Genomic DNA, 16,501 nt, shown 5'->3' with positions numbered 1-16,501 from the left:
ACTTTGGATAAGGATGATCTAAAAGTAAAAGGCAGGTTTATGCAGTGGAAGTATTCTGCAGTGACTTGTTTGGTTACTTGCCTGTAATCTGAGCTATAATTTACAATATGACAATCAGATATTAATGAAATATGGTGGGAAGGAGCCATTCAATAAGCCAGTGTCCTGGCGATCAAGGTTTCAAATAAGAAGTTTCCAGGAAATCCAGCAAGATATTGACTGACTTCATTGTTAGATAAAGGTGTTGAGGACGCAGAGGAGCAGAGGAATACATTTTCTAAATTAATTTTGAATGGGGCTTTCATTCATGCAAGTGTTGCTCAGTCCACACTTCAAGACATCCATCCAAACACACAGGGCTGCAGAGACACATCCATTGAAAATAAATCCATTCAAACTCGTCTTCTTAAGAGGATCCGTGTGAATGTGGATGTTTGTTTAGGAGCCCCTGGGTTAGAGGTGCTGTCACCGGATCGGATGGAGGGAGGGAGAAGGAGGGAGGAAGAGAAGGGAGGGAGGGGGGGTAGAGGAGTGGACAGACACTGGCAGCGGAGGGGGAGGCGTTTGGCTCGGCGAAGACGGGGAGTGAACGAGCAGAGAGGGTAAGAAACCAGCGGATCTGGCCCTTTAAATCACCAATACAGCGCATTCGGAGGTGAGTTTGGAGATATTCGGGTATTTTTCTCCCTGTGTATAATAATTGTAACGCGTCTGTGCGCCTCTGCAACCCCGGCTTCTCGTCACCGAGGGCGGCTGCAGCGGAGAGGGGCTTCATCAGTGTCACGAATCCGGTTTTCCCCAGCCCTTTGCCGGCAGAGAGGGTGGGGAGGACCGGGGACAGGGTCAGTGGAAGATTTCCTACTGCTCGGCTGGACTCTGAGGACGCACAAGCCACTGTATCCAAAAACCTCTGGATTTTTATATGCTGAAGTAGGCCGTGTGCCGACCAATTTGCATAATAGCGGAACATAAAGGCATGCGCTCCAGTCTTGTGCCCATTGTCGCTGGATGGGTTTATATTGGCTGCTGGAGCCTGCCTCCCTCAAAACATGTCACCACCCTGCTCCCACGGCTAACAATCAGGGCCTGTTTGCAGACCTGAAGCGGTCTAGTCTGGTCTTCACTTGGGAAAATATCTCTGGCTTTGATATGTGCACAAGGTCTGCCTGTGCTTGCGCGCACTGTGCGTATGCGTGTGTATGTATGCGTGCGTGTGTGTGTGTGGAGTGTGGATAGCCATGGGAGAGAGAGGACATGCTGTTCTATCCATCAAAATGCCCGCATTGTGTTTTCACACGGTAGAGCAGCGAGCAGGGCCTATAGCGGAGGACATGGCTCCGTACTGCAGGCCCGATCAGCGCTCAGGAGCTGCTAGGATCAATAAGGATTGATGCATTCTTGCGCGTCTCGAGAGCGGCTCTGGGCTCGCTGGCTGGCTGGCTGGCAGGCTGACCGGGGCCTGTCCAGCTCTGGTGATGTTTTTTGGTCCAGGCCAAGACAAATGACCAGCTTACTGTATTGCCTCTGTGCATTGGCTTTACAAGAAAATGTGTCAATTTGGGGGGGGTGTTGGAGGCGAGAGGTTTGACTGTGGATGGGCAGAAACTCATATTTGTGCTGCTTTTTTTAAGCGCACAGCCTCCTTCTCTCAGCACGGAATGCGCCACAGCAAAAAGTTTGAAAAATCAACAGGCTGAAGAAATCAAAGCACCAGCACCACCATCACCGAGGAGTGATTTAAGTTTTATATCTCTGGGCTGCGCTGTCGCTGCGAGTTGCCACGTTTGTTGCAAATGCATTCGAGGAAAATATGGAAACTTGTCTGAGCAAAACCATCATTTGCATGTGGAAGTTTACCTCCAAAATCACAAAAGACTTAGTCTGTGAAAGGCACAGCAGCTAAGTGCTGTGGTCTCCTTTTAATATTTGCCCACTTATGTTGTAAGAAATTATATTTAAAGGGAAGTATTCCCTCAGTAAGGCTGTAGCTTTCTCTTGTTTTGCGGTGACTGGTGTTGACTCAGCTCCGTGGTATACAGGCTGTAGTGTGCTGTGTTTACTTGACTTACTGTCCCTGCGAGTTGCTGTCATTCATATGGGTCCAGTGGGTGATTCAGGGACACTCCTCATATCCTGAAAGAGAATGTATGCTGTGACACAAAGGCTGTATGCCTTTTTTTATGTGTACACGTGTGTTAAACACCTTTTAGTGACATACACCTGTACACACTTACCTCCTATGTGGGGACAATGACCAGATGCCCACATTATGAGCCACTGCAGTGTAGGGTTATGGTTATGTTCAGGTCAGTGTTGGGTTAAAGCATGTGGTGCACTGTAGACTAGGGATGCTTGACATGAGAAAAAATATGTGAGAACGTGGTTGAACATGGCTTTGACGATACTTGCAACAGTGGTTCTCAATCAGAGGTCTCGAGACTATCAGGGGTCCTTGAAGGAGTTCCAGGGGATCCCCAGAAAGATGCTGAATAGATTTAATTCACTATAGACGTGAGCCCAATGTGAGTAAGAGTCATAGAGGTGACTATTCTGACATCCTTTAAAGTTATCACAACTGTAGTCGACGATTATAGACTTCTGTGGTCTCATTTATAAAACAGTGCGTAGAATCCATACTAAAAATGTACATATGAACAAAAGCCAAAAATATTCCATGATTTGTACAATCAGGCTTCCACCTCAACATCTGTGTCGCCAATTTCCCGTCTCTAAAATGTTCGTAAGCATGGGTCAAAATTTCTCCCATCAAGTCTGTTTTTATAGAGCGCAACTTTTGCGTGCTAAGTGGCGTACACCTCTTTCACGCCTCGTTTTGTGCATACGCAATGTTTATAAATGAGACCCCTCATCTCAATCATATCTAATGACCAAAATCTTTTCAGATGGAAGCCCCCGAAGACAAAGCTACCAAAGAGGAGTCCATGATCTAATGTGTGTCAATTTAGGGGTCCTTGACACGAAATAGGTTGAGAACCACTGACTCTCTGCTGCATTTTATACTGCTAAGATACAACAAATTTGGCGTTGAATTAAAAAAAAAAGACCATTGACCAAATTGACCATTGAACTGAACACAAAAGAAAACAAACATTTTAAAGTGCAGTGTTCTACCAAAACTTTCTTCCAACTAACTCAAAAAATCTCTGGGCGCAATATCGCAATCTGTGGCAGTATGTTTATCACACAAGTTGACATCGCAATAACGATTTAAAAAAAATATGTTGTGCATCCCCACTGTCTATTAATGTTAGGGTAAACTTCCAGGGTGGATGATGCCCCCAAAAACTCCAAAATTGATTCCAATACAATATTAAGCAACACAAGGGCCGATACCTGTACTTTTTACTATTAAAAGCATCTTATTTAGAGAGAGTCATGTGCCATAACCTAGGAGGGAAATGCGCCATTAAAAAGTTACCTCTAATTCCACTTACACATGTACTATGCTCTGTTTTTAACTAACAAGTGTTTGTGTTTTCAGAATGAGATCTAACGTGGCTCTAGTATTAATACACAATGCAAGATTAGCAGTATCGATATGCCCACCCCTACTTTCCAGTGAATTAAGAGAGTAAATTAAGTGCTGTTAAAAAAAGTGTGCTTGTGTAAGGGAAAACAAATAGACAAAAAAAGGCCAGAGAAAAAGAAACCCTCCAACATGAGGAAAATGTGCCTCTAAGTGTCCAGTTGGGAGGATTTGAACTCCAAATTGAGATTAGGATTAGGATTTGGAATTAGGCCTAGGCTGGGAGACAATCAATAAATGTCCTCATAAGTTTAACAATACAAATGTGTGTGCACTCTCTCACACACACACACATACACACACAAAAGCCCTAATTACAGTCATGAATCTCTGAGCTACTCCACAGTAGGAGTAATTAAGGCAGGACTCTCCTCCCGGGAGAGAGGGCGACAGACAGAGACAGAGACACAGAGTGAGAGACCCAGTCGTAACACAGTCACATTGATGTGTGTGAGGAGCGAGGTGCGTTTTGATCAAGTGCACTGGTGGGGAAACTTGTGCGCTGTGCTAAAAGACGTGTAAAAGAAAGAAAGTGGAGGTTTCTGAATGAATCTTTGACCGTGCAGGTATGAAAGGAATTCCTGTTTTTGGATCAGAGATGCAGGAACGTCCAAGCATCTGATCAGTGAGGCAGTAATACAGGTTGTGATGACAGATTTTGTTTTATGAATAACAAGGCTGATGATGATAGTTTGGCATTGAGGCAAAGCACCCTCATGATCTCAAAATTCTCAGTGACATATGAAAACTTGAACTACAATTTAACTTGTGAATGGAGACTAACACTAAAAAACGCATGTGTAATGTTTGCCTGTCTGTAACCTAGCTTTGTAAGCAGCCATCTCACCTGCTCTCCTCTTTTACAGAGACAAGCCAATGTGAGCTCAGCTGCCGTCCGGCTCTGTCGTTTTGACTTGGCAACTGTTTTGTGGCCCTCCGTGCATCGCTCAGATCTCCTCCGTCCAGTCACGTCTGTGTTCAGAGAGAGTCCTGTCTGCCTGCCATCAGTCAGGTAACACTCTATTGTCTCTGCTGTGCTAAAATCTTAAAGAACATTTAGCATAACATAGATCTAAACTAATAAGTGAGTCCCAGGTTGAGTTATACTCTGCATATTACCTGCATAACATGTATTTTGAGCAAGAAACTGCCTTATTTCTCTCATTAATAGTGATGCACTACCATGTAGTCACCTCACAGTGGTGCTATAACTCTACAACTGAGGCCACACAGTGACCTAAAGGAGGATATTGATTACTTAAAAGGTGATTCAGCTCATAAATCAGTGCAGTATAAACACAATGTTCATATGGCAGCAAACCCAGAGACTGATGTAAATCATCATTTAATTGTTTGTTGCTTAACTGTAAATACATTGTGTGGAATACTTGCAGTGGTGGAAGAAGTGTACTTATTAAAAGTGTTAGTACCAAAAGGTAAAAATATTCCATTTCAAATAAAAGTCCAGCATGAAGATGCTTTCTTGAGTAAAACTACAGAAGTGTGTAAAGTAGCAAAAATAATATACTCACCCTGCTGAAAATGGTCCTCATTAGAGTATATCATTAGCTATATATAATAGTATTGGATCATAAACACTGATTCATTAATGTGCAAGCAGCATTTTAATATTATACAGTAGTTGGTCATACAAAAGATAATTTAAATTACATCATAAATGGTAGTTTAATCTATAATATGAGAAATTATAATCTACAAAGTAACTAGTAACTGTCAGATAAATGAAGTGTAGTAAAGAGATCAGTGTCTCCCTTTGAAACGTAGTGAAGTAGAAATATGGCGTGGCATAAAATGAAAATACTCAGCTTTATCAATATTGTATTTACTACTACTACTACTACTTTACTACTATTTATTTTAAGTGCAGTTGTTGCTAGTTTAAAGGTTCTTTCACACCTGCCCTGTTTGGTTCAGTTCAATGGAACTCAAGTTCGTTTGCCCACTAAGTGTGGTTCGTTTGGGCAGGTGTGCACCAAAACAACCGGACCGAGACCTTCTTGAAGAGGTGGTCTCGATCTGGTTACAAACGAACTCTGGTGCGGTTCGTTTGTGGTGAGAATGTGTTCCAACCTCGATCCGAACCAACTGCAGTCACATGACACATTAGCCATGTTTCCATCAGCCTGTTTAGATGCACATCTAGAAGTATCGCATTGGAAAATTACGATGGAAACGCCTAAATTCGAATTAAAATCCCCTGATTCGCACAAACTAAAATACGCTCGCTTTAGCCGGGTTTTGGTTGATTCGAAAAAATGTTGATCCGCAAAACGGGGGATGAAAACAGTTATGTTCAAATTAAGTCTGATGTAGCGCACCTCTCTCCATGGTGATATCCACACTCCGGATCAGGAAGGCGGTAATGCATTTACAAGCTGGTTGCCAACCGCCAGAAAACGTAGAAGAAGAAGAATGCGAGACTTGTTTTGTTTCCGGTTCTGCGGAAAACTTGCGTGAGTTCATAGTTTTCACCAAAGAATTCGTATTTGTTTTAATGCGCATTTCCCAATGATTTAAATCACTTTTGGATGGAAACATAGCTATTGTTTGGGTTAAACATGAGCATGTTACAGTCCTGGAGGATTATTAATGTGCACCTCCTCCTGTACTGCCTTAATATGCACATTCAGCACATCCAATGCATCAAAACATTGTTTTCTAGTTGGAGCCGCGCCTCGTTTTCAAACTGTATGGTTTGACTAAAATGAACAATGACAGCAATATAGTCCACGATGAGCAGCGCTAAAATCAACCTGCGTAGTTGTCCCTCCATTGTGACATTAGAAAGTGTCACATTTATCTTGCAAGTGTACTCTTCTTCAACGTTTTCTCCATTTGTAGTCAGAGCAGTGTTGACTAATCACGCTACAGCGGGCTTTGGTTACATGCAAGTCAGCAGTCCATGTAAAGATCAAAAGAGGTGGAATGCATCGGCCAAAAGCAGTCTTTGAATCCATCGGCTATTGTCTGACCGCAATTTAGCTTAAGGTTTATCTTCAATCATATGCAGGTATCTGTTAACAGAGATCAGCCATAACTATGCAATTCCATTCTCGTGCTTAAGTTGCTAATCGGACTGACAACAATGACCGGTGCACAGTAGAGAAACTCTTGTCCTAGATATCCAACATCCAATATCCACTGTCTACACTGGAAGTCCCAAAATATTGGCTGTTGCCCTCAGAGGCTAAATCATCATCAGACCCATGGGTTCCAAGATGGCTTTAAATTTAAATTTGTCACATTTCACCTTCATGCCACCAGGATAATCCACTCTTGTCATGGCTACACACGAGACACAAATCAAAACGTAATGAAAACATGTCTGTACATGTCAAACAATGTCCCTAAGTCAGTTTTTAGTAGCCAGGAGTCACCTCCCGTTCCCTGCATATCGAGCTGAGGCGTGCCAGCATATTTGATGAAATCATCCATCATTGTCTGCATAGCAAACATTTTTTTACTCTCTCCCTCTGTCTCTCCCTCATCAGTTTTCTCCTGTGTTGGTGTATTCTGATGGATCAGTATGTCTACCACTAATAATATCGCCCAGGCCCGGAAACTGGTGGAACAGCTGAGGATTGAGGCAGGGATTGAACGCATTAAGGTAGGACGAGTCGTGTGTCGCCCACATTTGACCGTTCTCACCTTACACCTCCGTCTTGTTGCTCCTGTTACTTCCTCTCATCTACCCCACAAATCCCTTCACTCGTCGACCATTACCTTTTTATTTCCCCTGCATTTAACCCCTCACCTTCTCTTTCTCTCCCACCTCTCGTCAGGTGTCTAAAGCAGCAGCAGACCTGATGAGTTACTGTGAGCAGCATGCTCGTAGCGACCCTCTGCTGGTCGGGGTTCCCACCTCCGAAAACCCTTTCAAGGACAAGAAGCCCTGCATCATTCTATAGCCGCGCTGCGCTCCTCTTGCCATCACACACACACTTACACACATGCACATACAGACACACATGAGTGCACACATTCAGTACTTAAATTGATCCCCAGACACACACACACACATGCAAACACACACTTCAAGCAGCCCATCTAGCCGACACACACACTCTTACAAACACTCCCAAAATAGCCACTCTGGAAAAGCGCCATACCCCGGAGCCACAGCTAAGGGGCAGGTATCTTCTGTTCACAGTGGCTGAGATCAGTATATCATTGAGTATGATCCAAGGTGCTTTGGTAATATTCATATATGCTGGTAAATTAACTACAGCTTAACTTGAAAAGGGATTTGGACATTAATAATCAGTAGGAAACCAGGATTTCTTTTTCCTTTTGTCATGAAATGAGGGGTTGGGTAAAGGATGGACAGCAGTGCCATAGGCAAGGAGTGGGAGGATGCATGTGGGCAACACAAATGGGCGGTAGGCGCTCCTGCCGACCGTGCCAAACACGACCTGGTGTCCCATTAAAAGCTCAATAAAAGCTTTTTTTTCTTGTGGGTGTATTGAAAGGTCTCAGAGCTTTGCCCACGAACCTGCCTGTGCTAAAACATGGCGGGTATTTTTGGAGTGAAAGCCTTTGCCTATATTGGGCTAGCATGTTCCCACCCAAACCTGTATCAACAGACCTTCTCTGCCTGTGGCCTCACTGCGGCCAAACCTCCAGCCGTGCCAACCTGTACAGAGAGTCGTCTCTAGATGCTGATCTGCTGTCACCGATTCCACTGCAGTTCATTATGGCTGCAGTTGGCTGAAATCGATGTCTAGGCTGACCTCAGATCTGCACCTATGAGGGGAACATAGTGAACTGCTCTACACAGAACTCAAGCTATTAACCCTGGACGTTTACTGCATTTTTCTTAAGAAATACTTGTTTGTGAACTCAATGTATGTTTTGATATTTTGTTGAAGCATTACTTAACAGATTAGATAGTACTTTTTTTTATTGTTTTGCTTTGACATAGGTGTTGCCCCTGGCTGATCCGGTTTCTCTTCGCGTTAAATGCTAGTATTAATGAAACGACAGGAGATCTAGTTGTAAGCCAGGGGTAATACCTAACCAGATACCTGCTAGGATCTTAAACAAAAAGTTTCTACTGTACATCAAGCCTCCCTGTGCTTTACCCTGAGAGAGGGCGAGGTCGCAGACTCAACCACACCCGAGAATCAGTCTGCAAGGACTGCAAGGCTGGAGGGGAAAATCTTTTCAGTTGGCAGTTTTTATAAGGTAAAGGGACGAGATGTATTGCACTGGATAGTGCAAAGATGGAGGTGCTTGTTTTTGTTTTCCTCTACAGTAAAAAAGGGGGATATGTCCTGTTTTAACGCATAACAATTCTGGCTTTAAATTGGATTAGAATAACCAGCTTCACCAGTCAGGTTTCCAGCCTCCCCCTGCAGAAGAGCTCGCTTTAATGTGAGCTCAGACTGGTCAGGGAGTGGAACCGCAGTCTGCTCTCGGCTTCCTCTTCCCTCGTCTCCTCCACGATGCTCCTCCTCTCTGACAAACCAAACTTGATTGTAAAAGCTGAAGATGAAGTGAAAAAAAAAATGGAGTCAAGAGAAACAAACTAAGTGTATAAACTTTCTTTCAGACGTGCAGAAGTGATAAGTTGAAGAGTAGCTGTTTTGGGTTTATTTTTTGAGTTTCTTCTTTCTATGGAGTCCATGGAACCTGGTCAGTTGAGTATTACCCTGTACAGTGTTTGTAAGATACAAAATCTAAACACAGAATCCCCTTCTGTGGGTGTTGGATTTTTTTAGTACTACTTATTCTGTTTCGTCAGTCAGGATCATGTCTGTCTTCATTTCTTACTTTTATTATTATTGTTTTTTTGTCATTCAGGTTTTAGAGGCTTACGATAAGGGAGGATGGTTTTAACCACCGATACAAACACCTGATAGAAACAAAAGCCCTGTTAGGTTTAGGATCGTATCCTGTTAGAGGATGAATCAACATCGGACCTCATTCCAGTGGCAAAAACCAACCTCCTGATCTATCCTTTAACACCAGAGCAGCCCTCAGTTTTTTGGTGGGCGACAGGCACCTAGGACAACACACACATAACACACACACACACTCTCTCTCTCACAGCTGTTTTAAGTTTGACTGTCAGAGGTCAAAGGTTTAAGGAGTGGCCAGGCTGGGTATTGAGAGCTGCTTGTGACGGTTAATTGCTGAAAGAAGGGAGCTTTGTGACATCATATTTACATTTGAGCATTTAGGCAAGGCTTTTGTCAGGATTAATGCACAGTGGCAGGGCAGGGTGGAGTCTGTTAGACAGGACTTATGGCTGCTGATGGACTGTTGAGGAGTTGAACCCACTGCTTCTCTGTTCACTAATCACTAGGTCAATATGTGACACCTGGTGCACTGACTCCTGGGAGTCAGGAGGGCTTTTCTTGGAAGTCGTGAGAGGTGAGCAGTTGTTTGGTGTGTGCACAGTTTAAAGTGCAGACGGTCCACTGGGGACGCCATGCAAAAATACCTGCGTTGTATTTAGTCCTGGAAGTGTGCAAAATTTAAAGCCTTTACGAATTTGTGAACTTGTCTTTAAAGGAATAGTTCGACAATTTAGGTACGCTTATTTGCTTATTTGCTTATTTGCCAAGCGTTAAGTGAGAAGATTGATACCAGTGTCACTGTGAACTCCCATTTTGAAGCCTTGAGTTTGGTATTTTGGCCGTCACCATCTTGGATTTTTGGAGCCACAAGTGACTCAAGGTGACCTGGACAAATTTAAATGGGTGAGTTACATAAAAATACACCCTCCGTCAGTTGTCCTGAATGGGGAGCGATTGAGACCAAATTGTACCAGGCTGTAAACATGTTCATTTCTGCTGTGAAGTTGGGCATTTTAACATGGGGGTCCATGAGGATGTGCTCGCTTTTGGAGCCAGCCTCAAGTGGCACTTCTGCGTTGGCTTCATTTTCAGCTCCGGAGGTTGCCGTTGCTGGACACAGTGGGAGACAGCTAGCCTGGCTCTGTCCACATGTATCAAAACCTCTAAAGTTCATCAAATTAACATGTTATATTTAATTTGTTTATTCAAAGTAGTGGTTTTCGGGTAAGGTTAAACTTTAGAGGCACCGATTGGACACAGCTAGGCTTTATATTTCCCTGTTTCCAGCCCTTATGCTAAGCTAAGCTAACAGGCTGCCAGTCTTGGAACCCACTGGCTATCGGTGTGACGATGATAAGTCTTGGGGCAACGGCTGATATTTTTGGAGAGCAAGCAAACATCCGAGCCAAGATTTGCTCTTCATGTGCCCTCATCAGTAAACAGATATGTTCATATTAATGCAGATGTAAGCCTGTTTATCCTAATAAAGCTAATACAAAGCTAAATTGTCATCAGACGTCAGCCAGTGGGTTTCTGAGATTGCATTTTGGTCAACATGTTTCGCATCTCTACACCGACTGTTTACCTGCTGCTTAAACGTTATTGGTCTATGCTACTGTACGTCAAACGGAAACTAGAACACTTCCGATACCAAAATCTTGTCCACTATGCTACAGATTCTGCATATATATGCTGATATATGTTCTAATTAACATCACTGCTTGCTCACTGTAGGCGATGGTTCCTGCTACAAAGCCCTGTTTCATTTCTCATTTGCCTTTGTTCCAAACAGAGGCGGTTTCCAAAGTACAGAGAGAGCAGGAGCTGGAGAAAGGCCAGAGAGGGCTGAGGGTGTGTGTGTGTGTGTGTGTGTGCGTGCGTGTGTGTGTGGGTGCCGGGTGCTAGTGTTTGGTGGCTGAAAAGGATGATTTGGCAGAGCAGTAGGCGGAGAAGAGAAAATAGAGGTGCACGCATGCAAGTGTGTGTGTGTGTGTGAGTGCAGACACAGTGTGTAAGAGCACACAGTGCCTCCAGTGTCGCATAGTAATGTTACAGTACTGCAGCCCTGCAATTCCAGGTCAGGGCAAGTCTGACTGGAGGAGAGGTCATGTGACGCTGTGTGAGTCAGAGCAGCATGCATGGCCTCCACGCACTCCATCTATCTGTCAGATGCTAGTGTGCACATTCTGCAGAAGAAGGATTCAGTCACAAGCTCAAATCGTTTGGTTGACGTGTGGGAAGCTATTTTTGATGTGATGACCAATAATAACCCCAAACAACCCACAAAGCTTTTTTCTGTTTAGCTCGATGTGTGCCTGACTCAGCTACATTGTACTCGCTGCAGTTTATTTTCACCACTCATTAAAGCCTTAGAGACTGAAAGGACTGGTTTGACATTTCAGAAAATACGTTAATTCACTTTTTTGCAGAGAGTCAGAGGAGAGGATCAATACTACTCTCACATTTGTCTGCTCAATATCAAGCAAAAGCTGGGACCTACTTAGCTGAGTTTAAAGATCGGAAGCAGGGGGAAGTAGCTAGCCTGGCTCTATCCAACGGTAACCTCTAAAGCTCAACGGGTTTATACATCTAAATGGAGTCTTGTCGTCATTTTGAAGTTGCTAGGTGACCAACAGAGGCTCCATGAAGTCACTGCACGAGGCAATTTATAGTTGTTAGCATTGTCACAAATGTTAATGGGATTTTTGAACGAGGTTATCTGACTCATGGATGCATAAAGAGAACTGGATACTGCATCAGAGGCAGGGCCCATTCATTCCTATAGAAGGTGCTCAGTGGTGTGTGACGCCCAAAAAATTCGACTTCCTAGATAACCTGCATCATTGGGCCGACAGAGCAAGCCACAGATATATAATAAGGAGTAGATACCAGACCACAAGATGGGGCCTATTCAGTCCAATAAACTGCTCAACTGGCGCATGCACCCAAAAGTTTCTAGCTTCCAGGTTTACTTCCACATCACGCGGCCCACTGAGTATGCTCAGTAGTGTTTACATTATAGACTTTACATTATGATGATGTCACAGATTTTTAAATAGATTTTCTCGGCTCCAGGAAAGTTTTACAAATACAAAACCTCCATGGATTAAAAGATTTGGAATTGACCTTGTTTGTAGTTTGAGGTGTCCTGTCAACAGTTTTACAAATGTTTCTTTTACATCGGTGGTCTATGGGAAAAAATGTTTTTCTTGGGCCGCAGGAGATTTTTTAGCTGCAGTACTGCAAGTGGCCACTGGCTGCAAGGCTGAGCAGTGTTCCTGGGGGTCTGACACTACAGACTTTCGTGAGCAGAGCAGCAACTTCTGCCAGCCGAATTCTAATTTCAAGTTTAGCTCTCTGCTAACCTGAACAGAAATACAATTATTTAATGGTTTGGCTCTTTTATCGGGACTGAATGGATCAAATCCCTCTAGTGAAATTAGTAATTTTGCAGAGGTTGTGATGCCTCTAAAACTTCGACGTCTCTTTCACAATGTAATTCTATTGAAAAAAGTCTTTTTGGGTTGAATGGCATCATGTGACGGACCTAGAAGTTGTAATTCCACTGGCCTCTATAAAAATTGCCTGGCACACTTCCTGGGGGCTCGGCCTAACTTCTGTTACACAACTCAGAAGTTGTGGTTTCACCTCTGTGCTCAGCACAGTGCTAGGCTAGCTGTTTTTATTTATTTATTGTCTTTAGGTTAGGCTATGCCAACCAGCTGCTGGCTGTAGCTTCATATCTAGTAAACAGGTATGAAAGTAGTATTGCCAAAAGTTCATTAACATTATTTCCAAAATGTCAAACTATTCCTTTAAATTATTTAAATCCCTTTATCTAATTTGTCGAGATAATTGAAGAGACGGTTGGACCTGATTTAGGCTAAATAAATGGTGAGCTTTCATCAAAAGAAACCTGAGTGCAGGCTGCAGTGACAGGTAGGAGATAATCTAAGTTTATTTTCCCCAGAATTGAGGACATAACTGATTCGCTGTTTGTGTTCAGGAAAGGAAAGGTAGGCCCTTGTAATGTCTTTTGCAAGGTGCAGCTAAAGTCAAAGAAGATTACAACTGCAGGAGATTCACACAACATGAAACAAGCATGCATACATCAGAACACACACACACACACACACACACACACTGATGTTGTCCTGGAGATGTCTGACAGATGCTATTTTATATCATTATTGTTTTTTCAATCATTCCATCGCTGGTTGGGCTTAAAGATCAGAGACAGCCGGCCTATATCGCTGGTGTGGCTGACAGTTTGTCTGATTGGTTGGTTGTTAGTTTGCCTTATAGTGGCGTATATTGTGTTAATGCTGGTCTTGGGGGTTATCAGATCGACAGAACGAACAGTGTTAAAGTAGAACACACGGCTCGAGATGGAAATCCACTGGTGTTGTGACACAAAACGAGCCTGGGGAAATTCATTTCAGGTCAGGTGGGGAGAGTCGAGGCTCCTCACTGGTGGACTTTGAAATCAAACATCGCTGAATCGGCTCTGAGCCCTTCCTGAGACTCATCTTTTGTGTTCTGATCTCCTGTGTATGCATACAGTATATGTATCTTTTTGCCTTGATTGATTATGAAGAAAATATATCTATTTTTTGTAACTGTTCTCTGATGTGCCATAACTCATGTTTTCTTGCACACTGTTAATATTTTGTGGATATTGCTGTTAAAAAGATGATATTGAGAAGTAGATAACATTAATAAAAAGATGATATAATAACACGTGCTCTTGTGTAATTTGTATGCATGGTATGTCAGCGTGTTGGTTGGTCCACCACTTTGGTCCGGACTTAAATATCTAAACACTACTGGACTATTGCAAAGCCATGAAATGCAAACATTCATGGTTTTTACAGTATGAACCCTGAGACTTTGGTGATCCCCTGACTTCTCCTCTAGTTCCACCAGCAGGTTGACATTTGTGGATTAACTGAAATGTCTCCACAATTAATCCAATAGCTATTTGGACAACTCACATGAACCACAGATGCAAGTTCATTGACATAAAATTTGATACACACATATATGTCCCCTGCAGGGTAAAAAAGGGAAACTTTGGTATTTTTCAACCCAGACCCAATTTTCCTACGTTTTTATGCCAAAAGCGGGATTTATACATCTGTGTTGAACCAACGCCTTACCCTACACCATAGCCTGACATGCACTTCCCCAGATATGTAACTACAAGTCACAATGCAGATGTCCTGTCTATTTTTGTAAGCTGAAACCATTTCTCTCAGTGGAAACAAAGCATTTATTTACTAACTATAACTAACTAACAATAAATTGTGAAGACAATAAAGGCTCCACAAAAATGGCATTTTAAGTCTTGTATGATTTATCCTGGCTTCAGACAAGCAGAGGAAATCTCCATTATTTGCTAGGCTTATTCATACAATGTAAAATGCCATAGGCTTGTGCTAATAATGTTAGCATGTTGTATTTGTTTGGAAAACGTGTTTAGTATAAGACAGTTGTTTTGTCAGTGAACCTTGTGAGTTGTAATGGAGCTGAATTTTGTAATGTTACCTTTGTTAAATGTTGCTGTTGTCCCTGGCTTCATATGAGTAGAGGGAAAGTCCACTAGCTAGTAGGCTAATTTATACAATGTAAAATGCCATAGGCTTGTGCTAAAAACATTAGCATGTTGTCTTTGTGGGAAAAATGTGTCCAGATAAAGACAAGTGCTTTGTCTGTGAATGCTGCGAGTTATAGTGAAGCTGATTTCTGTACTTGTGTTTGAAATTGTCTCTACTAAGTCATGTGTGTTTTGAATCAACTAAACTTTACAGCACTTCACAGAAACCCGCCGCCGACTAGCGTTTTAGAGGTGTAACTGCAAAGTGACATAGACACACCACCGCACAAGTTTAAATGCTCACAACGGCATAGGCTATGGCACAGGCCCTTCATAGAGCTAACACACAAGTATAAATCCCACTTAATTGACTAATGGAGACGACAGTTTTTTAAACTGGTCCAGTATTGAGAGACACCAGAGACTGGAATGTAATCCCCAGTGGCAATTGACCCTTTATTAAGTCCTGCCCCTCAAACGCAGACTAGCCAGTTATAGTGTAGCATTGGCTAGCTCCAACAATGGTCCGACAAGTACAAGTCTATGGAGCTGTGCTCAATAGATTGTAATGTAATCTTCTCAAATTTCCTTCATTTTCAGGCAGGTTTTGCAGATTTCAAGTTTAACATTGTGCCTGGAGCACGTCATGTATTAATGATCGTTACCTGGAGAGGTTGGAAAAAGATACACGTTTCTTCCCTGTTCCAAAATCAAAATCAGACCCTGAAAAGTGTAGGGTTAGCTAGCTAGCTACTGAAGATATAGCCTACTGAATGTATACACATGCTGCCTTTTCTTTTTAATGATTGTAACAGTAAAACAAAGACCGACCCTGCTGTACAGGAACCAGTGAAAGGAAGCAGGGAAACTTTGCTGATATTCAACCAGCTCGGTGTCATCGCAGAGTGCGTAGATGAGCTCCCCACCCATCCACCAGTGGAGGTCTCGGCATTGGCAGCACGTGGGGAAGCATAACACCATTGACTCACACACACTGTGAGAACACAGATTGTTGAAATTGGCAAAGTTTCCCTTTGTCTTTAATGTCTTCTGTCTCAGTTGCCAGTTGATTGGTGGTTCACTTACACTCTGTGCGTTAGGCTTTAGCTTCTATCTTTGTCTTTTTAACCTGTTGTTGCTGCTGAGTCAGTTTGACATCCTGGATATATCCTTCAAACACAGACTGTAGACCCCTCTGTCTGCTTCTCTCTGGAATCACTGTTTCATTTCCCAAAAATATGATAATATTTCTTCAGGGAGCGCAGTTGGTTACAGTGTGGGCACCATGCATGTTCCGACAGCTTGTCAGACCACCACAAAGGGGCGGGGCCAAGCAAAGGTTAATTTGGCATTGTCAATTTCTGTCCACTAAAAGTGCTCGTTTTTGCCACTGACAGGCTCAGATTGTTGGTCTAAATGTCCGACAACATTATGGAAAAGATCCCACGGAGAAATTAAATGTTCATACTTACGTTTCACTGGTCTGTTTGTAATTGTGACCAAGATTCACTCAAGGAGAAGTCTCATTCTGAAACC

At 42.9% G+C, this 16,501-nt stretch overlaps 1 protein-coding gene across 3 annotated transcripts; it reads left to right on the top strand.

The window, feature by feature from the left end:
• The first annotated feature begins 531 nt into the window (after positions 1-531).
• On the top strand, positions 532-14,107 carry gng7 (guanine nucleotide binding protein (G protein), gamma 7). 3 transcript variants are annotated; one of them, XM_033642636.2, is made up of 4 exons: positions 532-655; positions 4,414-4,559; positions 7,060-7,175; positions 7,351-14,107. In XM_033642636.2, the coding sequence occupies exons 3-4, from the start codon at positions 7,095-7,097 to the stop codon at positions 7,474-7,476; spliced, it is 207 nt and encodes a 68-aa protein (XP_033498527.1). In that variant the 5' UTR covers positions 532-655; positions 4,414-4,559; positions 7,060-7,094; the 3' UTR covers positions 7,477-14,107. The 3 variants fall into 3 exon arrangements, with proteins under 3 accessions (XP_033498527.1, XP_033498528.1, XP_033498529.1); XM_033642637.2 differs by lacking the exon at positions 532-655 and adding an exon at positions 674-842; XM_033642638.2 differs by lacking the exon at positions 532-655 and adding an exon at positions 875-1,160.
• The last annotated feature ends 2,394 nt before the right edge of the window (positions 14,108-16,501 follow it).

Source organism: Epinephelus lanceolatus, chromosome 15, assembly GCF_041903045.1.
Source record: "Epinephelus lanceolatus isolate andai-2023 chromosome 15, ASM4190304v1, whole genome shotgun sequence".
NCBI lineage: Eukaryota > Metazoa > Chordata > Actinopteri > Perciformes > Serranidae > Epinephelus > Epinephelus lanceolatus.
The sequence above is the reverse complement of the archived record's forward strand: the minus strand, read 5'-3'. Positions and strand labels throughout refer to the sequence as shown.